The 25,728-nt window shown below is 42.3% G+C and overlaps 1 protein-coding gene across 1 annotated transcript in view; it reads right to left on the bottom strand.

The window, feature by feature from the left end:
• The window catches only part of IM (Alternative oxidase family protein), a 157,217-nt gene that overhangs the window by 54,296 nt on the left and 77,193 nt on the right, over positions 1-25,728 (bottom strand). The window contains exons 5-6 of the mRNA XM_089990872.1: positions 18,743-18,851; positions 4,350-4,418 (exon numbers count right to left, since the gene is read on the bottom strand). Of these exons, the coding sequence (XP_089846998.1) occupies positions 4,350-4,418; positions 18,743-18,851 (178 nt within the window). The remainder of the gene's footprint in view (positions 1-4,349; positions 4,419-18,742; positions 18,852-25,728) is intronic.

Here is a 25,728-nt window from a genome sequence, read left to right as displayed (position 1 = left end):
GAAGTAGTGATGGGAGTGTAGTGAAGCTTGGTGTGCAAGAAATACCGGTGAATGATTATTTCAAATATTTGGGATCCATCATTCAAAAGTATGGAGAAATTGATGGAGATGTAAATCATAGGATAAAGGTTGGGTGGATGAAATGGAAAAGTGCAACTGGAGTGTTGTGCGGTCGTAGAATGCCATTGCGGTTGAAGGGAAAGTTTTATAGGACGACTATTAGACCCGCTTTACTATATGGTACGGAATGTTGGGCTGCCAAGAGACATCATATTCAAAAAATGAGTGTAGCTGAGATGCAGATGCTTAGATGGATGTGTGGAAATACAATAAAAGATAAGATTCGGAACGAGGAGATTCGTAAGAAGGTAGGTGTTGCACCCATTGAAAATAAGATGCGAGAGAATCATTTACGGTGGTTTGGACATATTCGGCGAAGGCCTAATGATGCTCCAGTTAGAAGGTTGGAGAAATGGGAAAATATATTAATTAAAAGAGGTCGAGGTAGGCCTAGGAAGACTTGGATGGAGATGATAGGAAAGGATATGAATGCTTTGAACCTCACCGAGGACATGACATTGGATAGAAATGATTGGAGGAAAAGGATTCATGTGGAAGACCCAAAATGAATTTCTTTTTTGGTTCATATCGCTGACCCCAATTGTTTTGGGATGAAGGCGTAGTTGTTGCTGTTGTTGTTTTGTATAGCATCTAAATCCTTTTTTATTTTCAGCATAACCAATAAAAACACAAGGAATGGCTTTTAGTGAGAGTGTCTCTTTTTGCATTTAAAACAAAACATTTACAACAAAAAACTCTCAACCTACTATAATTTAGTTGTACACCAAAAAGTTTTTCAACAAGGGTAATGTTTTTTAAGGAAGATTATGGCATTTCGTTTATGAGATAAACAACAGTGAGGGTAGCTTCGGCCTATAAATATTTTAGAACATCATTTGATATCAAAAGGGTTCTAGTAGTTTCTATAATGTGTATGTTTCCTTTCTGCTAAACCATTTTGTTGAGGTGTATTAGGACATCTTTGATGAGAAATACCATTTAAATCAAGATAATTTTTAAAATTATTTGAAACATACTCTCCCCTTGAATCCGTTCGAAAAATAGATATGTTAGAATTAAATTGATTTTTTATCATAGCATGAAAATTTTTTAAATGATAGAAAGCTTTTGACTTATATCTAAGAAAATAAATTAAAGTATATCCAGAGAAATCATCCACAAACACAATATAATAAGAGAAACCACCCTTTGAGGCAATAGGAGCCAGACCCCAAACATCCGAGTGCACCAATTCGAAAGACTCAAAAGAAATGAAATTGTGTTGAGCAAAAGGAAGAGATTTCATTTTTCCAAGTATGCAATCAATATAATTAAGATTTTCTTCATTACAAAAAAAATCAAAAAAGAAAAATATGGAACTTTGGATACACAAGGATGACCTAAACATTTATGCCAAAGTTCATAATCACTATTTTTGGCAATATTACAAAATATTTTGGATAATTCAATAAAGTCCATGTAGTAGAGGTTTCCTTCTCTATTGCCTTGCCCAATCATCTTCTCTGACCAGCGATCTTGCACCCAATAACCATTCAAAGAGAAGGAAACATCACACCCATGGTCGGATATTTGAGAGACGGAAAGAAGTTTTAAACTCAGTTTTGGAATATGCATAACATTTGAAACAAAAAATTTGAATTTTCTAGAGTTTTATCAATGTTTCCTATGCCTTTTATGTGTAGAGAAGTTTCATCGGCCGTAGAGACAAAAGAATCATTTAAATTGGTGCGACAATCGGGAAGAAGATCAATATTTGGGGTCATATAAAAAGATGCTCTTGAATCCAAGACACAAGAGTTCATACCGGAAGGAGAAGAGATTGAGATAGCGACACCGGTGGTAGTGGAAGGAGCTTTGAGTAGTGGTTGAAGAGCCTCCACCAATCGAGACAAAGAGAGAGATCCAATAGTTCTGGAACCATCATTGAATCCACTACTTTGTCCTTCTTGGGAAGGAACAGAAGCCACCCTCTTCTCATCCACCTTCTTCAACTTGAGGCATTAAGGTTTGATGTGCCTTGGTTCTCTACAAAAATGGCAAATAATCTTTTTCTTCCCTTCACCATCTTGTCAGAATTTGTTGAAGTGTGGAGGTTTGTAGGCTCTAACATTGGAATCAGGCCTAGACACGGCTACTACAGTTTTCTTGGGTTCTTTTGGCTCCATAGAAGACTTGAGCCTTGTTTACTCCATACAGTGCATACAAACTTATGCCAAAATTTCATGTAGTGAGAGAGTCTCATGCATCTCTCTTTTATGTATAATGGCAATATGTACTTGTTCATATTCGGGTCTCGACCCTTTCATAAATTCGAAGAATTGTTCTTCTTGAATACGCTTCTTCTATTGTTTGGTATTATTAGGTGTATCCCATATGGGATCATGCCTAGCCATCTCATCCCACAATCTTTTTAATTTATCATAATATTCTCTCACGGATTAAACACCTTGCTTGCATGAATGAATCTTATCTCTAAGTTCCCACAAATAGGCAGCATCCTTTTGAGTATACATTTTCTTTATAAATGTCCATACTTCATCGGCCCTTTCAAAGCTCAAGATGTCACATGGATCTTGGTCCATGCTATTCATGAACTATGAAAAGACCTTAACATGGCCCACTTCCCAATCTCTTAAGGTTTTCCGGTAATTGGACATAGCCATCTCTCTTTCACCATCTTTTAGAGCTTCCTCCACTCCATTCATATTCTTGGTAAGAACGAGTTGGGGTTCTGGTGTACAATCATCCACTAAGTGCCATAGTTCTTTTCCAATAAGGAACCTCTTCATCACTGTGGCCAATCTATTATAGTTTTTCCCATCGAATTTGATGGGCACGATGGTGACAACCTCTTTCTCGACCATAGAGATGAAGAAGATAAGGAGGGAGAGAGAAAAAGAGTGAAGGATAAAGGACGCACGGACAAGAGTGGCACTACGAACACACAAGCACCATGAACACTTGAGCATGAGCACCACGATCACTTGAAAGAGTAGATGCCACCGATTCTTGAAAACAATCGCAAGAACAAAGTCCCAAGAGCCAATACCTCTGATACTATGTAATGAGACCTCAAAGGATCAAAGAAAATGCCTACTAGGGAAATAACATATCACAATCCACAAAGGGAGGGCTCTCAAGTGGCACAAAGGCACACTCAACATAAAAAATAATTATTTTATTAAAGTAGAATGCATAACATAATGCATTAAGAAATATGGACCTCATGTCCCCACATATATACAAAAGAAAGGCACAAGAGAGCCTACTAGCCGTTGGAGAGCTCCCAATAGCTAAAATATCTAGCCGTTGGGAGTTGGTCAAATGACCAAACAGCTCCTAATCAAAAACAAAAATACAAAAAAAGGTACCTATATATATGCATATATATATACATATAACTCGTAACACACTAGCCATTGGGAGCTCCCAATGGCAAGCTAATCTAGTTGTTGGGAGCTCCCTAACAGCTAGTAAGCCTCTCACTCCCTCCTTTGTGTATCTAAGGGACCTTAGTCCCTCTTGTTTCTTAATTATTTTATACATGAGTGTGTTCCGAGGTTGTCAAACTAGGAAGCAGAAGCGAGAAATGAGGTATTTTAAAATTTATAGGAAGCGGGAAACGAAGTATCAATTTGAAAGTGAAATAGGAATAAAAAATGATTCAATGTGGTAACTGAATAGAAATCAAATAAAAATTAAAATAAAATTGATTATTCTTATATTTCATGATTTTTCAGTAAGAGTTAAATTTTTGTTAAAATATAACAATGATGGTTACCAATTTAGAGAAAGTACATTGGAAGTGAGTAGAAGCGTGAGAGAAAACACGTGAAAAACATGAAAAGAAACATGATAAAAGCATATAGGAAGTATAGATCATGTGTGTGGGAAGCATAGAAGTGTGAGGTAATTGAGATTTCCATGAAGTTTCGGAAGCGAGTATTGTGCTTCCGAAGCGAGCTTCCGAGAAGCGCGCTTCCCGCCTACCTAAGAAGCTTCTGGTAACTCTGGTGTGTTCCCATAGTGGCTTATGGTAGTACTTTTGCCCATAAGTGGCTCTTGTGTGTGTCCTTGGTGACATTGTGCTCTAGTTCCTTAAAGACTTGCTTCATTACAAATAAATCCATATCATGAATCCCCCACACGTATGAATTCATTAATCTCATAAACAAGATTTTTTTTTGTGATATAATTTCATAATATTGAGGCAACCTTCATATACCGAAAGCTATACTGCATAGATAAACATAAATCAAAATGCCTACCTCCTTTGAGAGTGATAAATTTGTCATATGTCGAGTATGCATGCATCTCCACACACTCAGAAAAATGATCTGCATAACATTAGTTACCAGTTAATAGACTTCGCTATAAAAACAGCAACATATTCTGGAATCTGCACCAGCCCTTGAATACAGTTAAAACCAACTAAACAAGAAGAATATACAAGAATCAGATTGTTGAACAAAGCAATTAAGAAACGACAGCAATGTAAAATGTTGGTCCAAAAAAATTTATTATCAAAGAAAGAAGAGAAGAGGAAGATGAACAGAGCATAGAGAAGAAAGACACACAAAGGTAAGTTACAAAATGAAAAGAGATACTACATATAGGGTTGAACCCGTTTTCTAATAAATGACTACAATTTGCACTTAATTAGTCCTCTTACTTTGACTCCTACATACTTGTAAGCTGAAGTACAAAAGGACCCGTTACAAATACAAGATATTACATGAGATGGATATTACCCATGAAAGGTAAAACACTATTTTGGTTATTATGTGTGTTTCATGTTCACTGAAAAATTGATACCAAACCTACAACTTTTTTTTAATCTTTACATGTCATCTTTTTAGGCAAATTGATCATGGAGGTACAAGGAGCAATTGGATCTCATTAGTCTAGAAAATTTTGATGTGTTGGATGCATGGGTTTAAGAGGAACCCACTGTATTAAATGAAAGAGGCATCGAGTGGATCAACGTGAAATGAGCATAGGAGGTTGATGAGGAGGAGGCTATGTATATTGGGGAGGATGTGATTGTGGAGAATGAAGAAGAAGAAGATGATGATGATGATGATGAGTGGAATCATCAATATTTGTTTTTGGTTGTATCTTGGAAAAATTTGCTAAATGGCAAACTTAAGTATTCACAAACACGTTGCCATTTTGTTTTTGTTTATAATTTATGAAACTACGAGTCTTGCAGCATGTTAGCTTAACTGCATGGTATTTTACAATTTGCATTTTTCTTGTGAGATATACATGCATTCATTGCATATTATCTTTATTATTTGATGTTTGATGTCTTGTGCAACTCACAAATGCTTGATATGTGATATTATAATTTTATCTTGAGCAATTGATTATTGTTTTGTGTATTACGATTTTTTTAGAATTTTTCCTGATTTTCTGATTTTTTTCTGGATTTTTTTGGAACTTTTATTAAAAAAATAGAATTTTTTATGATATGATATGATACGTATCTTATTTTGTGCCCGAACTATACAGGTTATGAAAAGATTTTTACAGCCTTGATTTAAATAGTTAATTAATTCTATGAACTGCAAATCCAAAATACTCCATTCGTCTAGAAAGAATAAACAACAATTAGTTGATTGTATCCTTTAATACAGAAAACAAACAGGAAAACCTTTTTTACTCTGTTGGAGTGGAATATAGATGGTTAATTGACATTCCTTCATAAATAAAGGATATCTAAAACTGATATAATTTCGAGGCTTCGCTTTTATTACTTTGATACATACATATATACATGCATGCATACATACAAACCGTCAAGCATATTGAAATCGATTGTCATTTCATGAGGAGAGCATACTTGAAGGGCAGTATTTCTTTGTCACATTGGTTCAGAATAAAAAATTGCAAAGTTCTTTACGAAGAGCTTGCCTACTACTCTCTTCAGAACCTTTCTCACCAAACTCAGGTTGATTACCTTTACATCATCTTGTGTTTCAAGGGGAGTGTTAAAGGTGTTTTGTAATACTAGTGTTGTATTAGTACTTAAGTAGAGTCGAAGTTTCTGTGGTTATTTCTGTCCAGATTTAGTCACTTTGTCTTACTTTAGGTATGTAGAAAGGGCATTTTAGTCAAGAAAATGCTGTAAGAAGAGGGGTCTGCCCCTATAGTGTAAGGAAACCTAAAAGAAGTAATGAAACTTCTTGTTCTCCCATCTTGCTTCCTCTTAGTTTCAATAATAAAATCTTCAAAATCAATTGATCTCTCAATGGTACGAAGGAAAAGCAGTGTCATTCTGAATATTGAATATGTAACGCCCCAAAATTTCGAACCTTATAAATTCCTTGAAATAGTTGGAAAATACCTTTTCTTTACAGAGTTTATTTCTAAATCAGCGGAAACGATTTCTTTTAAAAGAAAAAGGACGGGTTTGACAACCTTGGGCACGTTAGCGAGAAAACAAAGATTTACCATGGACGATCTGCAATAATACTTAGGAAACCATTCCTTCTATTTGAAGAGAGTATCAAGTTTGTACAAAATTTGGGTTTCCTCAAGGGAAAACCGTATAAAAAACCAAAAATGTCCAGGAGAAGCACTACGAGCAGAAACAGTGGATCCTTAAATCATCTCGCAGTCGCGCCATCGCCTGATGCACCTAATCGTCACCTGTGCCCATGAAATGGGTTAGTTTTGCGAAAAACTAGCAGGAGAGTACAAAGACAGAAAGAACTAAATTAGGCATAGATAATTTATGCAGCAGGTAGTAACGAGCGAACTAAGCAGATAGACTGAAAGAATAAGCTAAGTACAACAAACTGAAAAGGTGTGCATGCTCAATTTAGTTATTACTTGATAACCGGCCATGCGGGTACACGCATGGCACGTGAGTCGAAACAGTCGAGTCCAAACCGAGTGTTCATTATGTTAAGTATTTTAATATACCTCGGTTGTCTGACTGAATCCTATTCCTATGGAGACGACCGATGGTCGAGAGAGTAAGTCCCCAAGGCCTGATAGGGATGCATCCAACTTTTGCAGAAGTGTTAGGCTAACTTATGTAGCCCCTATCCCTCCCCCTATCCTCCGATGACTGGGGAAAAACGGGTCTTTTGCCCTTTTTGAAAGCCATAAATGGACTGTCCATCGGAGTTGGTACCTTTCGTCCTCTCTCTTGACGAAGCAAGGTTGAATTGAGCGCGACGGGGTTTCTTAGCCGTTGCCTCATTCTTTATGCTCTGGTCCATTAGACCAAAACGAACATCTTGCCTATGAAGGCGATCCCACTCTTATATGTGTTTTCAACAATCTGCACTAAGCATTATTCGAGGTCATAAGACTCTCTCATCCAATCGTCGTAGTACTAACATGTCTCGCATGTTTTAGAAGTACGCTTACGAGAAAAGGGATACAGGTCCTTAATAGGAGCCTCGGGAGTGTGTTTCGCAAAGATATAATGTTTTTTTTTTAAAATCTATTTTAACATATCAAACCTTTCGAAACCAACACAATCTTGCCAACATAAGGCATGTGATTTTCTCGAATCTGACATCCGATGACGCAGTGTCTGGGTGCTATGTAAGTCACGACACTGGTTTTGGTAAATGGATTTCACAAAAGAACCTATCACCCAACAACTTGGTCTTGCTCCAGATCAAGGGTTTTCCCAAAACGTATCGGGTGAAAAGAGGAATAGGTATTCCTCTCGAATACTCTGAGTCTATGACAAGGAAAAGAAACAAAAGATAATAATGCGAAAAGGAAGTGCCTGGGCGCGAAGCGCGACGGCAAACAGGAACTGCGAAAGCAAGGGACAAGGATCGCAAAACCGCGTCCATGAATCAAAAGACAGTAAATAGTAACTATGAAAGTAAAAGCCTGGGCGCAAAGCGCGACGGCAACAGAAACAGAAAGTGCGTAAGCAAAGGACAAGGACCGCGAAACCGCGTCCTTGAATTAAAAGACAAGAAGCAGTAAATACGAAAGTAAAAAGCCTGGGCGCAAAGCGCGACGGCAAACTGAAATGCGAAACCAAAGGACAAGGATCGCGAAACCGCGTCCTTGATTTAAAAGTGTACTTATATACATATAAGTATATAAATATATCATTAAGTCCTTTCGATTATCAATTATTTAAGCTTGATTTAATTATTTAAGTCCTTGTGCAACTTCTCCTACCTTGGAGTATTGCGAGGATGGAGTCTTCTACGAACGTAAGTGATTGTCGGTTTAGTTCGCGGGGCGCGAACGGGCTCCGTTGCGTAAACTGCAAAAATACGTAGTTTAGCATGCATAAAATGAATATAGGTAGGGAGAAAGCTTGGTTTCTCCGCAACTCAATGCAGGGGTCATCGGCCCCTACCGTTGCGAAAGAGAACGGGGTAGGGTCCAATGACCCATGCCGTTAAAGGAGATGGGTGCAGAGGCCAAATGCCTTTGTCGAGTTTTGCTCGACAAGAAAATGGGACAGGGGCCAGAGGCCCCTGTCAGTCTAGAGAGGGGCAGGGGCCATTGGCCCTTGCTGGGTTTCAAGGAAAAGAGGGGGAGTGCAGGGGCCAAAGCCCCCCCCCCCTGCGGCTAATCAGGAGAGGTGGCAGGGGCCAATGGCCCCTGTCGAGCCTCTGCTCGACAGGAAAGAGAGACAGGGGCCAGAGGCCCCTGTCGGTTAAGGGAGGGGCAGGGGCCATCGGCCCCTGCTTCCTTTCTTAAGGAAAGAGTAGGGGCCATCGGCCCCTGCTTCCTTTCTTAAGGAAAGAGTAGGGGCCATCGGCCCCTACACGAAGGGAAGGGCAGGGGCCATGGCCCCTGCCAGAATATTAAAAAGGGCAGGGGGGCTCCGCCCCCTGCCTGCTAAGAAGATGAGGGCAAGGGGGGCGGAGCCCCCTTGCCTGTCGAAAAAAGAGGAAGGCAAGGGGGCGGAGCCCCTTGCCTGTCGAAAAAGAGGAGGAGGAAGGCTCGGCAGGGGCTGTCGGCCACCTGCCGGCCTTCCGGCGAACCAACGGAAGAAGAGAGGGGGAGGGGTGTTTACCTGGGCTGCCGAGGAGAAAGGAGGTTGTCGGGGAGGGGCTCGCCGGCGAGTGGATGCCGTGAAGGGGAGGGGTTGGCCTGCGTCGGCAAAAAGGGAGAGGGAGATGGAGTCGGGGGAAGAGAGAGCAGAGGGGAGAGAGACGAGAGATGAGAGAGAGAGTCGGGGGGGGTCGGGGGAGGCTCGTAGGCCCTCCCCTCTCCCCTCTCGTCTTTTAAATAGGGAGGGGGCGCACACAGGGCCCGCCCCCTGTGTCGCCGGAGAGGCCCCCTGCCGTGGGCTGCCAGTCCCCTCGAAAAGGGTTTTCGAGGGGCTGGCACAGGTTGGATCCGGGTCGGGTCTGGACCCGACCCGGGTCCGATCTTTAATTTTTTTTTTTTTTTTTACTGGTTTTACATCCAACCCTCCTTAAAATAATTTCGTCCTCGAAATTAAATTGAACTTAACGATCAAGGTACAAGTCAGGGTATTTCTCCCTAATAGCAGAGTCAGGCTCCCAAGTACATTCCTCTATTCCATGGTGCTTCCAACGGACCTTTACAAGAGATATTGTCTTAGATCGAAGCACTTGATCTCGACGATCAACGATCTCGACTGGTCTTTCCTCAAAAGACAAATCCTTCTGAATGTCTACATCATCATAATGGATGATGTGTGATGGGTCGTGAACGTATTTCCGAAGCATGGATACGTGGAAAACGTTATGGATCTGAGCGTACTGAGGAGGTAAAGCCACACGATAAGCTGCTTCACCAATCCGTTCCAGGATCTCGAACGGTCCGACAAATCTAGGGCTTAGCTTTCCCTTTTTCCCAAAACGAAAAACGCTCTTTGTGGGAGATACCTTAACAAAAACCATATCTCCTATCGAGAAGGTGAGCTCTCGACGACGACGATCTGCGTAACTTTTCTGCCGACTCTGTGCAGTACGGAGTCGCTCTCGAATCATCTGCACCTGCTGAGTGTAGTGTTGTAGCACTACAGGAGATTCCATCCTTCGCTCGCCAACCTCGTCCCAGTAGAGGGGCGAACGACAGGGCTTTCCATACAAGGCCTCGTAAGGGGCCATCCCGATGCTAGCGTGGTAACTGTTGTTGTACGCGAATTCGGCCAGACTGGTATGAGAATCCCATTCTCCCTTCCAGTCCATCATGCACGCACGCAGCATGTCCTCCAAAGTCTGAATTGTGCGTTCAGACTGTCCGTCAGTCTGAGGGTGAAATGCGGTATTAAACTTTAAATTCGTACCCAACGCGATTTGAAGTTGTCCCCAAAACCTCGAGGTAAACCTCGGATCACGATCGGAGATGATAGATACCGGAACACCGTGCAACCTCACAATCTCACGAATGTAGAGATCCGCCAAACTGTCTAAGGACTGACTAATACGGATAGGAAGGAAAAGAGCCGATTTGGTGAGTCGATCAACGATCACCCAAATCGCATCGTTCTTTCTTCGTGTTCTTGGCAAACCGACGATAAAGTCCATAGTGATGTCTTCCCACTTCCATTGTGGGATCTCCATTTGTTGCATCACTCTGCCAGGTCGTTGATGCTCGATCTTAATCTGCTGGCAAGTCAAACACTTAGAGATGTATTCGGCCACGTCTCGCTTCATTCCGCTCCACCAATATCTGCGCTGCAAGTCTTTGAACATTTTCGTGCCTCCCGGGTGAATCGTATATTTGGATTTATGGGCCTCTACGAGAATTTCGTCTCTCAAAACGGGATCATTTGGGACACAAAGACGATTTTTGAGCCAAATGCTTCCATCGTCCTTAAGTCGGAAAGGAGTATCGCTCTGTTGTGTACGAGCCTTCAACTTCTCGTACTGCGCATCAGTCTTTTGCCCAGCAAGGATCTTGGCTAACAGCTCAGGTTGAGCTATCAGATTAGAAAGACTGATAATATTTGATGAGACTGCAAACGGTTTCCAAGAAACCAAATCCTCAATCAACTTCCAACCAACGTATAAAAGGTTGACGGAAATGCTAGAAGCCTTACGGCTGAGAGCATCAGCTACCACGTTCGCCTTTCCTGGATGGTAGGAAAGGGTGAAATCGTAATCCTTGAGAAATTCTAGCCACCGTCGTTGCCTCATATTAAGCTCCTTCTGTGAAAACAAGTACTTGAGGCTCTTATGATCCGTAAAAGCCTCGAATTGTTCCCCGTACAAGTAGTGTCGCCAAATCTTTAATGCGAAAACCACAGTCGCTAATTCCAAGTCATGAGTCGGATAATTCTTCTCATGAATCTTAAGTTGACGCGATGCGTAGGCGATTACCTTACCATTCTGCATTAGGACGCAGCCCAAGCCTGTCCCGGAAGAGTCAGTATAAAATACGAAGCCGCCTTGTCCCGAAGGCAAGGCTAAGATAGGAGCGGTAGTAAGTCGTTCCTTCAGCAACTGAAAATTGTTTTCGCACGAATCGTCCCACACGAACTTAGCCTCCTTCTTTAGCAGCTTTGTCATAGGCAGAGAGATTTTGGAAAAATCTTGGATAAATCTTCGATAATATCCAGCTAATCCAAGGAAACTTCTGATGTCACGAACATTCCTCGGTTGCTGCCAGCTTAGTACGGCCTCCACCTTTGCAGGATCTACGGATACGCATTTCTCGGATATAACATGTCCCAAAAACATAACCTCCTTGAGCCAAAACTCGCTTTTAGAGAATTTAGCAAACAAACGCTCCTTCCGCAAGGTTTCCAAAATGATGATCAGGTGTTCGCGATGTTGATCCCAGGTCTCTGAGTACACCAGGATGTCATCAATGAACACGATGACGAAGGTGTCTAAAAAGGGTTTAAACACACGGTTCATGAGGTCCATGAAGGCTGCAGGAGCGTTGGTGAATCCGAAAGGCATGACAGTAAACTCGAAATGCCCATACCTGGTTCGAAAAGCCGTCTTGGAGATGTCATCTCCCTTAATTCTGAGTTGATGGTATCCTGACCTAAGGTCGATCTTTGAGAAAATCTTGGCATTCCGCAGTTGATCGAACAGATCTTCGATACGCGGTAACGGATATTTATTCTTTATCGTGGCCTGGTTGAGCATTCGATAGTCGATGCACAACCGCAATGATCCATCTTTCTTTTTAACGAATAAAACAGGAGCTCCCCAAGGCGAGACACTGGGGCGAATGAATCCTAGATCCATCAATTCCTGTAGCTGCTTCTTGAGTTCCTCGAGCTCGGCTGGCGCCATACGGTATGGAGCTTTAGAAATTGGCGCAGTACCTGGTAGCAACTCGATGTTGAATTCAACCTCTCGTGGTGGGGGAAGTCCTGGCAGCTCCTCTGGGAAGATGTTTGGAAAATCCTGAACCACCTCCAGATCTATAATCGAAACTAGTGTCGGTTCGGACTGGACGACACTGACTAAAAAGGCAGTGCAGCCCCTTCTCAGGTAATGTTGTGCCTTTAGCGAAGAAATCATCTTGCTTGCACGGACCGCCTTCACGAACTTGAATTTCACCTTAGGCATCGCTGGTGGAGATAACACAATTTTGCTTTCATGGCAAAAGATCTTGGCATGGTACTTGTGCAGCCAATCCATGCCTAGGATGACGTCAAATTCGGTCATATCTAGAAGGATAGTGCAGGCCGGATAATGTCGATCTGCCAAGACTACGTCCAAAGCTGGCACGTAGGTCGCACAAATAGTGCTCTTCCCAATCGGGTTATAGACGTTGAGAGCATTATCTAACGAACTTACAGGTACGTGCAAGAGTTCAGCAAATTTTACAGAAACAAAAGAATGGGTGGCACCGCAATCAAAGAGTACGAAAGCTGCTTGGTTAGCAATCAAGATGGTACCTTGCACAAGCTCGCCTTTGGTCAGCTGTTCGACCGTGGCAGTGTAAACGCGTCCTGGTGCTTTCTTCTGGCCGCTGGACTGTGGTTGCTGCGCCTGGTAAGAAAGTTGTTGTTGTTGTTGTTGCGGCGGTGGTCGGGGGAGCAGAGGTGCTCCATTATTCCTTCTGAGGTCGTCAGCCGCCTTCTTGCGGCACTCGCGTGCAAAGTGGCCCATCTTGCCACAGTACAGGCATCCGCCTGTAAGAAGAGGGCATGCTTGCCCGGGGTGAGGTCGTCCGCATTTGGGGCAGACATCGCCCGCCTGCTGCCGGGCGGGAGGGTTGCCCTGAGGACGCTGACGTTTGGAAGGAGGATATGGCTTTCTTCCACCTTCCTTGTTTACGAAAAAGGGCGGTCGCTTGGTTTGACCGCCAGAGGGATATTTCTTTTGATCGTTACCCGCAACGGGTGGCTTCTTGCTTTGGGTGCTCTTAGAGCGTTCCCAATCCTCGGTCAGGAGAGTAGTTGCAGCAACAGCTGCGGAGAGAGTTGATGGCATGCTGTTTAGGACCCTTGGTCGGAGTCCTTCCTTTAATCCGCGGATGAATTTACCCGCCCGCTCCCGATCATCTGCAAATAAGTTGGGGCAATGACGCTCCAACTCTTGGAACCTGGAGATGTAGTCCACCAAACTTGACGAGCCTTGGCAAAGTTCCAAGAACTCAACCTTTTTCCTCTCCCTAGCATGAGGAGGAAAATAGTTCTCCAAGAAAGCCTTCTTGAAAGCCTCCCAAGGAATAAACGAGTCTGTCGGGAACTGTATGTTCCGAGTCGTGTCCCACCAATGGCGGGCGGCACCCAAAAGTCTGAAAGTACCATAAAGGGTCTTCTTGTCTTTTGGGACTGTCAAAACTTGGAAAACTCGTTCTATTTCCAAAATCCAGTTTTCAGCTGCATCGGGGTCGAGCTTGCCTGCGAAGGTTGGAGGATCGAGCTTTAAGAACTTTTCATATGATACTGTCGCAGAGTGGCTTGGTTCTGGGGTAGGTACTTGGCTGTGCGCTTGATTTCGCATGGCGCTAGCCAATGCGCTCAAGGAATCCATGATGAATCCCCGTTGATCTGACCATTCGTCAGATGAACCTTCGTTCGACCCTCGAACCATCCTTAAAATACCCAGATGATACATAAGTCAATACTTGAAAGAGAAGAGTAATATCAAAAAGTTTATCATATTTCCGAGTAATAGAGATTACAAAAGCCCAGCAGTGCTGGTATAGGAGGGCACTTACAAAAAGTTAAAACAAAAACTTTCCACGGTACAAAAACCAACGAGTTTATATCCTTTAGGGATGATGAGAGTACTTCCTCAAGTACTCTCTTGCGATACCCGTGCGCCTTAACCCGCGTAGAGGGGGAAAAGGATGCAAATCCTCATTCGGGACTCCTTGCCCGTGAAGAGGAGTAGTAGGGGAGTAATGTGGTGAGGCATCCGGTGCATAGGGTGGCGAAGCCGGAGTGTACACCGGAGAATCCGGTATGTACAGCGGTGGAGCTGGTGTGTATACCGGGGAATCCGATATGTATAGCGGTGAAGCCGGAGTGTTTACCGGAGTATCCGATATATATTGTGGCGAGTCTGGGGATGGTGTGTAAATTGGTGAGTTGGGGGAAGGCATATGAGTGGGTGGAGCGATATCCTGAGCACTCTCTAGGGGTAATATTTGTCCATCACACGATGGTGTGTCATAAGTACCCTGGACAGAGGATGTTGTGTCTTCCAGATCTTGTGCTGCAGTCCCCCTGCTATCGTATGCTTCCTTGAGTTGACAACTATCCATCGTATGTCCTTCTTCGCCGCAAAAATTGCATCCCATCTGGGCTTGCCAGGGGGATTCTGCTTCAGAGGATTCCCGAGAAGTGTGTCGATTAACTAAAACATGATTTGGCACACGACTTCCTTCCCGAAAGTGCACTGCTGCCCATGTCGCGGCTAGCGGTGCCTGGTAGGTATCCGGAAGCGTAAAGCCCCAAGAATCCGCAAAAGTGGGAGGGGGCGGCCCGCTGGTCCAATGATCTGAACCGATAGAAGAACGCTCAAGTCTTCCTACCACAGAGTTTCTGCCCCGCACAGAACGACAGCGCGTTCTTCTTGCGCCCCTTCTGCGTCCCAATCTTTCACCATCCGGAGGGTTCATTTTCTTTGGACAAGAAAAATCCCAAATACTCATGTAAGGTATACTCTAGTCTAATAGTATAGAAAAAGAGAAATTAAATTACTTACAGCGCGATGCGGATGCTCGATGACCAAGAATCATTGTTTCGATCTGCTCTGATACCAAGTTGTAACGCCCCAAAATTTCGAACCTTATAAATTCCTTGAAATAGTTGGAAAATACCTTTTCTTTACAGAGTTTATTTCTAAATCAGCGGAAACGATTTCTTTTAAAAGAAAAAGGACGGGTTTGACAACCTTGGGCACGTTAGCGAGAAAACAAAGATTTACCATGGACGATCTGCAATAATACTTAGGAAACCATTCCTTCTATTTGAAGAGAGTATCAAGTTTGTACAAAATTTGGGTTTCCTCAAGGGAAAACCGTATAAAAAACCAAAAATGTCCAGGAGAAGCACTACGAGCAGAAACAGTGGATCCTTAAATCATCTCGCAGTCGCGCCATCGCCTGATGCACCTAATCGTCACCTGTGCCCATGAAATGGGTTAGTTTTGCGAAAAACTAGCAGGAGAGTACAAAGACAGAAAGAACTAAATTAGGCATAGATAATTTATGCAGCAGGTAGTAACGAGCGAACTAAGCAGATAGACTGAAAGAATAAGCTAAGTACAACAAACTGAAAAGGTGTGCATGCTCAATTTAGTTATTACTTGATAACCGGCCATGCGGGTACACGCATGGCACGTGAGTCGAAACAGTCGAGTCCAAACCGAGTGTTCATTATGTTAAGTATTTTAATATACCTCGGTTGTCTGACTGAATCCTATTCCTATGGAGACGACCGATGGTCGAGAGAGTAAGTCCCCAAGGCCTGATAGGAATGCATCCAAACTTCTGCAGAAGTGTTAGGCTAACTTATGTAGCCCCTATCCCTTCCCCTATCCTCCGATGACTGGGGAAAAACGGGTCTTTTGCCCTTTTTGAAAGCCATAAATGGACTGTCCATCGGAGTTGGTACCCTTCGTCCTCTCTCTTGACGAAGCAAGGTTGAATTGAGCGCGACGGGGTTTCTTAGCTGTTGCCTCATTCTTTATGCTCTGGTCCATTAGACCGAAACGAACATCTTGCCAATGAAGGCGATCCCACTCTTATATGTGTTTTCAACAATCTTCACTAAGCATTAATCGAGGTCATAAGACTCTCTCATCCAATCGTCGTAGTACTAACATGTCTCGCATGTTTTAGAAGTACGCTTACGAGAAAAGGGATACAGGTCCTTAATAGGAGCCTCGGGAGTGTGTTTCGCAAAGATATAATGTTTTTTTTTTAAATCTATTTTAACATATCAAACCTTTCGAAACCAACACAATCTTGCCAACATAAGGCATGTGATTTTCTCGAATCTGACATCCGATGACGCAGTGTCTGGGTGCTATGTAAGTCACGACACTGGTTTTGGTAAATGGATTTCACAAAAGAACCTATCACCCAACAACTTGGTCTTGCTCCAGATCAAGGGTTTTCCCAAAACGTATCGGGTGAAAAGAGGAATAGGTATTCCTCTCGAATACTCTGAGTCTATGACAAGGAAAAGAAACAAAAGATAATAATGCGAAAAGGAAGTGCCTGGACGCGAAGCGCGACGGCAAACAGGAACTGCGAAAGCAAGGGACAAGGATCGCGAAACCGCGTCCTTGAATCAAAAGACAATAAATAGTAACTATGAAAGTAAAAGCCTGGGTGCAAAGCGCGACGGCAACAGAAACAGAAAGTGCGTAAGCAAAGGACAAGGACCGCGAAACCGCGTCCTTGAATTAAAAGACAAGAAGCAGTAAATACGAAAGTAAAAAGCCTGGGCGCAAAGCGCGACGGCAAACTGAAATGCGAAAGCAAAGGACAAGGATCGCGAAACCGCGTCCTTGATTTAAAAGTGTACTTATATACATATAAGTATATAAATATATCATTAAGTCCTTTCGATTATCAATTATTTAAGCTTGATTTAATTATTTAAGTCCTTGTGCAACTTCTCCTACCTTGGAGTATTGCGAGGATGGAGTCTTCTACGAACGTAAGTGATTGTCGGTTTAGTTCGCGGGGCGCGAACGGGCTCCGTTGCGTAAACTGCAAAAATACGTAGTTTAGCATGCATAAAATGAATATAGGTAGGGAGAAAGCTCGGTTTCTCCGCAACTCAATGCATGGGTCATCGGCCCCTACCGTTGCGAAAGAGAACGGGGTAGGGTCCAATGACCCATGCCGTTAAAGGAGATGGGTGCAGAGGCCAAATGGCCTTTGTCGAGTTTTGCTCGACAAGAAAATGGGACAGGGGCCAGAGGCCCCTGTCGGTCTAGAGAGGGGCAGGGGCCATTGGCCCTTGCTGGGTTTCAAGGAAAAGAGGGAGAGTGCAGGGGCCAAAGCCCCCCCCCCCTGCGGCTAATCAGGAGAGGTGGCAGGGGCCAATGGCCCCTGTCGAGCCTCTGCTCGACAGGAAAGAGAGACAGGGGCCAGAGGCCCCTGTCGGTTAAGGGAGGGGCAGGGGCCATCGGCCCCTGCTTCCTTTCTTAAGGAAAGAGTAGGGGCCATCGGCCCCTACACGAAGGGAAGGGCAGGGGCCATGGCCACTGCCAGAATATTAAAAAGGGCAGGGGGGCTCCGCCCCCTGCCTGCTAAGAAGATGAGGGCAAGGGGGGCGGAGCCCCCTTGCCTGTCGAAAAAAGAGGAAGGCAAGGGGGCGGAGCCCCTTGCCTGTCGAAAAAGAGGAGGAGGAAGGCTCGGCAGGGGCTGTCGGCCACCTGCCGGCCTTCCGGCGAACCAACGGAAGAAGAGAGAGGGGGAGGGGTGTTTACCTGGGCTGCCGAGGAGAAAGGAGGTTGTCGAGGAGGGGCTCGCCGGCGAGTGGATGCCGTGAAGGGGAGGGGTTGGCCTGCGTCGGCAAAAAGGGAGAGGGAGATGGAGTCGGGGGAAGAGAGAGCAGAGGGGAGAGAGACGAGAGATAAGAGAGAGAGTCGGGGGGGTCGGGGGAGGCTCGTAGGCCCTCCCCTCTCCCCTCTCGTCTTTTAAATAGGGAGGGGGCACACACAGGGCCCGCCCCCTGTGTCGCCGGAGAGGCCCCCTGCCGTGGGCTGCCAGTCCCCTCGAAAAGGGTTTTCGAGGGGCTGGCACAGGTTGGATCCAGGTCGGGTCTGGACCCGACCCGGGTCCGATCTTTAATTTTTTTTTTTTTTTTTTTACTGTTTTTACAGAATACATGGTCAAGCAATTTAACCTTAGAATACAATCCAATCTACAATAAATAATATCAATTATGAAATAGAAAAATATGTTTCTTCTAGTTAATTATGCCCGAGCTTTTGATGGCCATATGTAGCCGATCACATCAATCTAAATTATAGGGACACTAGCCAAATGCAAGATATGGAGGAGAAAATTGTGACTGCAAGAGAGAGATAATATATATATATATAGAGAGAGAGAGCATACATTTAGGCCATATATTAGATATGCATGCAAAAACAACACATGAATAAGCCAGGCAATGGATAGGTGAGCTGTATGCCCTACCATGTCCATCTACATGCTGAAGTGGCAAACTTGAGTGTTCAGATGGACCAAACAACCATAAAAAAGTATTGAATAGTTCATAGTTACACGTAAAAACAAAGATACTTACATGCCATCCTTGGGCTTATAAGATACATGAAGGCTGTCAGGAAATAATAGAATAAGGCAATGTGCTGAGCAAGAAATCGATCAAACCACCAAGTGTTACCACCTAGTTCCTGCATATCGCAAAGTAGGAAACATGAGCAACCAAAGGAGGGAAAAATAAATATATTACATAAATGAGTACCTCTGTAAATAAAAAGAATATACCAAAAGCCTAGAATCTAAGCATCTAGGAAAGTCCAAAAGATATGCTGAATGGAGAAATTTGCAAAGCTTAATAGCTTAGAAGTTAGAACTGAAAAAAAGTTAGTTGGAAAGCAGAAAAATCAATCTGAAACCACAAATAAATTAGTGATGTGAATCCTGTTACCAAAGCAAACATTATACAACATTAACAGACCTGTTTATAACTACTGTGTTGTATACCATGCAGAAAGTCAAGGGAGATAGACATCTTTTTATTTACACTGTAAAAACAAAATATTCAATGCATATATAACACACACAGACATATAGAGAAAATAACTTTCTCCCCCTAAAGTAAAAGAATAAGTATTTGACTAGCCCTAGCTTTAGAAAATGTGAATTAGCACCTATATAACCAATAATTCAACCCTCCTCAAAGTCGAGGCTTAAAGAGAAGGAAACAAGTCTTGAGAGAATAGGGGGGGAAATCAATAAAAGGAAAAAGGTTTGGATGAAGTCAGAAATCTCATTCCAACAATTTAACTAGACATAGGGTCCTATTGAAATGCTCATACTAAACATAAAGACGATTCATCCCAACATTCTGTAAGTTTCTGATATGTTCTTGTATTATGTATATTGTCCTTCATATTTATTTTTCATACCATTAGTTGTGCATTCATGTATCTAGGGATGCACAACGAGCTGAGCTAGCTCGGGCTCGGCCCCTTTAAGCTCAGCTCGAGCTCGTTCGAAAAATAAATGAGCGGAGCTTGAACAAAGGTTTAGGATCGGTACACATAAACGAGATGAGTTTGAACAGGTAGTCCATCTCAGTTAGGCTCGATAAACCCGATTAAGCTGAGTTCACATAGTTATATAAAGAAATTAGATTTTATATATGTATATTATTTTTCTTTACATGAACACAAAAAGAGGTATTACCTTACTGGGTAAGTCTTTGGACTCTTTTGAAAGTGGCCTCGGTTCAAATCCCACCACTTACGTTTCTTTCAAAAAGTTCTTTTGACACTAATTTAAAAAAAAAAACTTCAAATTTTTTTTATAAATGTGTTCATCTCGAGCTGAGTCGAGCTTTGCTCGAGCTCGACTTGAGCCGATCCCCGGCATAGGCTGTTCAAGCTCGGCTCGAGCTTGAGCCAAGCTTGAACAGCCAGTTTTTTCTTCTCGAGCCAAGCCGAGCCAGCCCAAGCTCAGCTCGAACCAGGCTCGTGTGCATCCCTACATGTATCTATTTCTAACCGACACTAGTGGCACTTTCTTTTATGCACCACTCATTTATCAATATCTGCACTTAATTTGCACTAAGTTATCATTTATCCAAATCAATCTCTGAGTAGCTTCTCCTCTTCTCAGACATGTATGCATCCTTTGGTTCTGAATTGTTGAGAAGTGTAATGTATGTGATATGTATATTACTGTTTCCTGTACTACCCTCTCTTGTGTACATTTATTATTTCTATGGAGTATTCGTGTAACTTGACCGCCATGGCCCATAGTCAACTATTTTTGTCTTTTACTCTATCAAAGGGGATCCTCCCCTATATGTATTGTACTATTCATTCTTTAGAAGCTAATGAAGTTTTCTTCTTTGAGAGTTCTTTCTTCACCTTTCTCTTCATTCCATTCTTGCATGATATGGTATCAAAGCCATATTCATCAAGAGAAAGATCATTTGAAGGTGTGCTTGATTCCATTCTTGCGTGACTGTTGGGGGCTTTATTCTGGTGCTCATCTACAATCAGTCTTGGTTTTTGTGCCCTAATCTGCTGACATCAGCATCAACCCTTTGATGGAGATTTGTGTCATTGAAGTAGGGATTTGTTAGACTGACCAGTCTTTAGAAGGCATATGAATCAAGCATCTCGTTGATCGGAGTTGATTTGGATTTTTTATGAATTTTTGAAGTATTTTTCTGGTACGACAGCTGTAAAAATGTATCCATATACATACATATATATATACACATCATATATATGTATGTACATATACCATGTATATGTATTTATGTTCATAGTAGAATGTACTTGAGATAAATATGTATTTTTTATTTCTTTCTTTTTATTTTATTTTTTGTATTTTAATGCTCTTTGTAGGGCATTTAGTTATTTAGTTGGGATAGCTAACTAGCCGTTAGAGCTACCTAATGTCTAGTCATTCTAGCCATTAGGATGCTCAAACGGCTAGCTCTCCTCTCTCTTTTGTATATAAATGGGACTAAGTCCATTGTAATGTTATGCATTCTTTGTCTATTCAAACATTTAATAAATTATTTATTTTTAAGTGTTGTGCTCTCTCTTCATGCCTTAGTGGCTTGTGATTGTGTCCATATTGGGTTGTACTTGTGAAAACACGTGAGAGAGAGAGAGAGAAAGAACCTTTCTTGAGAAGTCGGCAGCCCAAAATTGTCTCGATTGCTGCGCTAGTGCCTTCATTAGTATAGGGTTACAATTACCTTTTACAGGGACAAAACTGCCCCTTATAAGTAATACATGTTACATGATAATACAACTAAAGCAAAACTCGTGGATGGATATGGATCCGATATCGGATCCATATCCAATTCATATTACACATTCTAATACCCTCCCTCAAGTTGTGCATGGGGTTGAACCATGTGCAACTTGTTCTTCAGATACCAGAAGCGATGACTTGTAAGACCTTTTGTAAACATATCGGCAACTTGGTCTTCTGAAGGCACATAAACTGGTTCAATCTCTTTGTCGGCTATCTTTTGTCTGATGAAATGTTGATCGATTTCAATATGTTTAGTCCGACTGTGATGAACAGGATTGAATGCAATTTGTATAGCATTTCTATTATCACACATAAGTGTCGAATTTGAGATATCCTCTCCCATCTCTGTAAGAAGATGCCTAATCCAGGTCACTTCTGCTGTGGTAGCTGCCATAGATCTATACTCTGCCTCTGTGCTAGATCTTGCCACAGCCTTCTGTTTTCTGCTACTCCATGAGACAAGATTTCTCCCAATGAAAACACAGTATCCTGAAACAGACCTCCTCTCATCTGGATCCCCTGCCCAGTCTGCATCTGTATAGGCCAGTATGTCATGTTTTGGTGATTTCCATGAAGATTGAGTGTATGTGAGTCCATCACCCACCGTTCCTTTTAGATAGCGAATGATGCGTTTGACAGCATCCATGTGACCAGTCTTTGGTTCATACATGAATTGAGATACTTGATTGACAGAATACACAATGTCTAGTCTAGTGAAGGTAAGGTATTGTAACATACCTACTAAACTCCGATACTTGACTGCATCAGGATATAACTCACCATCACAAATGTTGAGCCTTTGGTTAACAACACTGGGTGTGGGTAGAGGTTTACAATCTGTCATTCCTGCTTTAGCTAGAAGATCAAGAGTGTATTTATGTTGAGTTAATGACATGTTATCACCTTGTCTATCTACCTCTACTCCAAGAAAATATCTCAGCTCCCCAAGGTCTTTCATTTTGAACCGCATACTCAATAGAACTTTAATTCGATGAATGTGGTCTGGGGCATTACCAGTGATAACAATATCATCAACGTATATGAGTAAGAAAACCACAGTGGTACCGTTCCTATATATGAACAGAGAATGATCAAGTTGGGAACGAAAGAAACCATGTTTATGGATTTCTAAGGAAAAACTTTCAAACCATGACCTAGAAGCTTGCTTCAATCCATACAAAGCTCTGGTTAACTTGCATACATATTCTTTTGGGCTTCCCTCTGCATAACCTTGAGGTTGCTCCATATAGACTTCTTCCTTTAAGTCCCCATGAAGAAATGCATTCTTAACATCAAGCTGACTGAGGATCCACCCATGTTCAATTGTCAGGCCAAGTATAATGTGAATAGTTCCCATTCTCACAACTGGGCTGAATGTCTCATCATAATCCTGACCATATTCTTGAGTGAAACCCTTGGCCACAAGACGCGCCTTGTACCGTTCAATGCTGCCATCCGGTTTATATTTAATTTTATAAACCCATTTGGAACCAACAACATTTTTGTCTAGAGGACGGCCAACTATCTCCCATGTTCGACATTCATGAAGTGCCTCGATGTCCTCATTCATCGCTTCAATCCATTTGTTGGATTGGATAGCTTGATGAAAACCAAGTGGTTCATCATGTTTTTCAATCTGAGATAAAAAGATCTGAAAGTCCATAGAAAAGTTGTCATAACTAACCCACTTTTCAATAGGATGCCTTATCCTGCCTGATCTTCTTGGTGCTTCTCTGTCATTAGACGATGCAATGTGTTCTTCAATAGGTACATTCGTTTGCTCTCTAGATCTCATGGTATACACATTTCCTTTGTATCTTAGACACTCTGCTTGTGATGCATCATCTGAAACTGTCTCACCATGTATGCTTTCAGGAGACAGAATAGTATGCTCGGCAGCACGTGAAATAAGTTCAGCACTAAGCCATGGATCATACCAATTAGCAACTAAACCAGTAGGTTCACGATTGGCATCTGTTTCTTTTCCCAGAAAATTACTTTCATCAAAAACAACATTTCTGGAAATTCTAATCTTCTTATTGGCAGGATCATAGCATCTGTAACCCTTGTGTTCATATGCATAACCTACAAATTGGCATATAGAGGCTTTGTCTTGGAATTTAGTTCTCATGGATTTGTCAATATGAACATAACATGTGCATCCAAAAACTCGTAACTCATTATAATCGGGATGTGCACCAAAGAGAACATAATAGGGAGATTGATTTTCAAGGATAGGCATGGGAAGGCGGTTTATCACATGAGTGGCAGTGTGAAAGGCTTCAGACCAAAGACTAATGGGTAAGTTACTCCCATGCATCATACTCATTGCACTTTCCATAATATGTCTGTGTTTACGTTCAGCAATTCCATTTTGTTGTGGAGTGTACAGGCAAGAAACTCTACGATGCATCCCATTATCTTGGAGAAAATCTAAAATTTTTTTAGAGGAATACTCACCACCTCCATCACATTGGAGAATTTGGATATCTTGGGAGAATTGATTTTTAACATAGGCATGAAAGTGACGGAAAATGGAAAAAACCTCTGATTTGTGTTTCATAAAGAATATCCAGGTAAAACGAGAGAAACTGTCAATAAAGGATACATAGTATTTACTTCCAGAAGAGGAAGGATTAGGAGCTGGGCCCCAAACATCTGAACATATTATCTCAAAAGGCATAGAAACTCTTTTATTTATTTGATGAAAGGGAAGTACATGACTTTTGCAGACCTGACAACTGGGACATATTTTATTCCTCAATAAAGGTGAAACAGACTCCGAAAGAAGACCATTGGAGACTAACTTTTCAATAAAGACTTTACTAAAATGACCAAGACGAGAATGCCAGAGATCTGACTTATTACATTTGGATGTACTTAGGACACTTTTGAAGACGAGATCAGACTGGGGCTTCAGGACACTGGAGGCTGGATCTTCATTAAAGACATACATGTCTCCACATCGCTCTCCTTTAGCGAACATTTCCTTCGTTTGAAGATCCTTGACAAAGACAGAAGTAGGAGTAAATTCCACAGAAGAATTGGTAGAATCAACAAGCTTGGAAACAGATACAATATTTTTCTTTATATTTGGTGCATGAACAACATCAGATAAAGGAATGGATGACTTAGACAAAGGAATGACGACATTGCCTATGTTCGAAATAAGGTGGTGAGTCCCATCTCCGGTTACAATATTAGATTTTCCAAAATAGGGAGTCATAGTAGAGAACTTACCTGCATTACCAGTGACATGGGTTGCTGCCCCAGAGTCAACATACCATATTCCATCATTATTTTGCTTCAGATTCAAGTTGGCCATAGCAGATAGAAGGAGATCCTTAGCATCTTCACTGACTCGGAACGTACCTGCAGTTCCTGATGTACCAACATTTCTGGTGTTTTGCATTCTATTCCGATTTTGTGGGTTGAACTAGCAGATAGCCTTGATATGACCTCGCTTGTTGCACTGATAGCATGTGGGAACATTCTTTGAAAAATTGGCATTAGAATTTGGTGTAGGTAGTATCCCACGTCCACCCTGAATTGGATTTCTCTTGCCTCTGCCACGCCCTCCCCGTGTACGATCAGCAAACATCCCTGTGACAAGAATCTCATGCGTAGATGATTGCCCTGCTGAAGCATCAGATATGCTTTTCAAAGACATCTCGTATTGGAAGAGTTTAGCACGTAATTCATCAAAATTGGGCAACGAAGGCAAGCATAATAAAGAAGTGACAAGTACATGATACTCTGATCCTAGGGCATTCAGTGTTTGTTGCACCTTTTCTTTATCGGACACTGGATATCCAACAAGGGTTAATTGATCTGTGATGCTTTTGACTTGATTTAAAAATTCAATAATGGTCATTGCTCCCTTCTTTAAAAGCTGAAATTCACGCTTGAGAAACAGCACCTTAGCCTCTGATATCTGAGAATAGGTTTGAGCTAAAGTTTCCCACAATACTTTAGATGTGCAATCATCAGGGATAGAAACCAAAACTTCTTGCGACAGTGTGGAAGTGATATATGCGACGAGGGCCTGATCACGTTTCATCCAAGCAGTAAATACATGATTGCGAATGGTGCTTGACATTGCTCCATCCCCTTTTTCTTCGGTCGTGACAAATTCCGGAGGTATTTGAGTAGAGCCATCCAAGTGACCTGAAAGATCTTGACTGCGAATAAAAGGGGTAATCTGCCTTTTCCAAGTCAAATAGTTATTTGTATTCAGTTTTTCCGAAACCAGTTGCCCCAGGAAGT

The sequence above is a fragment of the Nuphar pumila genome, chromosome 16 (assembly GCF_984573655.1).
Source record: "Nuphar pumila chromosome 16, dmNupPumi1.hap1.1, whole genome shotgun sequence".
Classification (NCBI taxonomy): domain Eukaryota; kingdom Viridiplantae; phylum Streptophyta; class Magnoliopsida; order Nymphaeales; family Nymphaeaceae; genus Nuphar; species Nuphar pumila.
The sequence above is the reverse complement of the archived record's forward strand: the minus strand, read 5'-3'. Positions and strand labels throughout refer to the sequence as shown.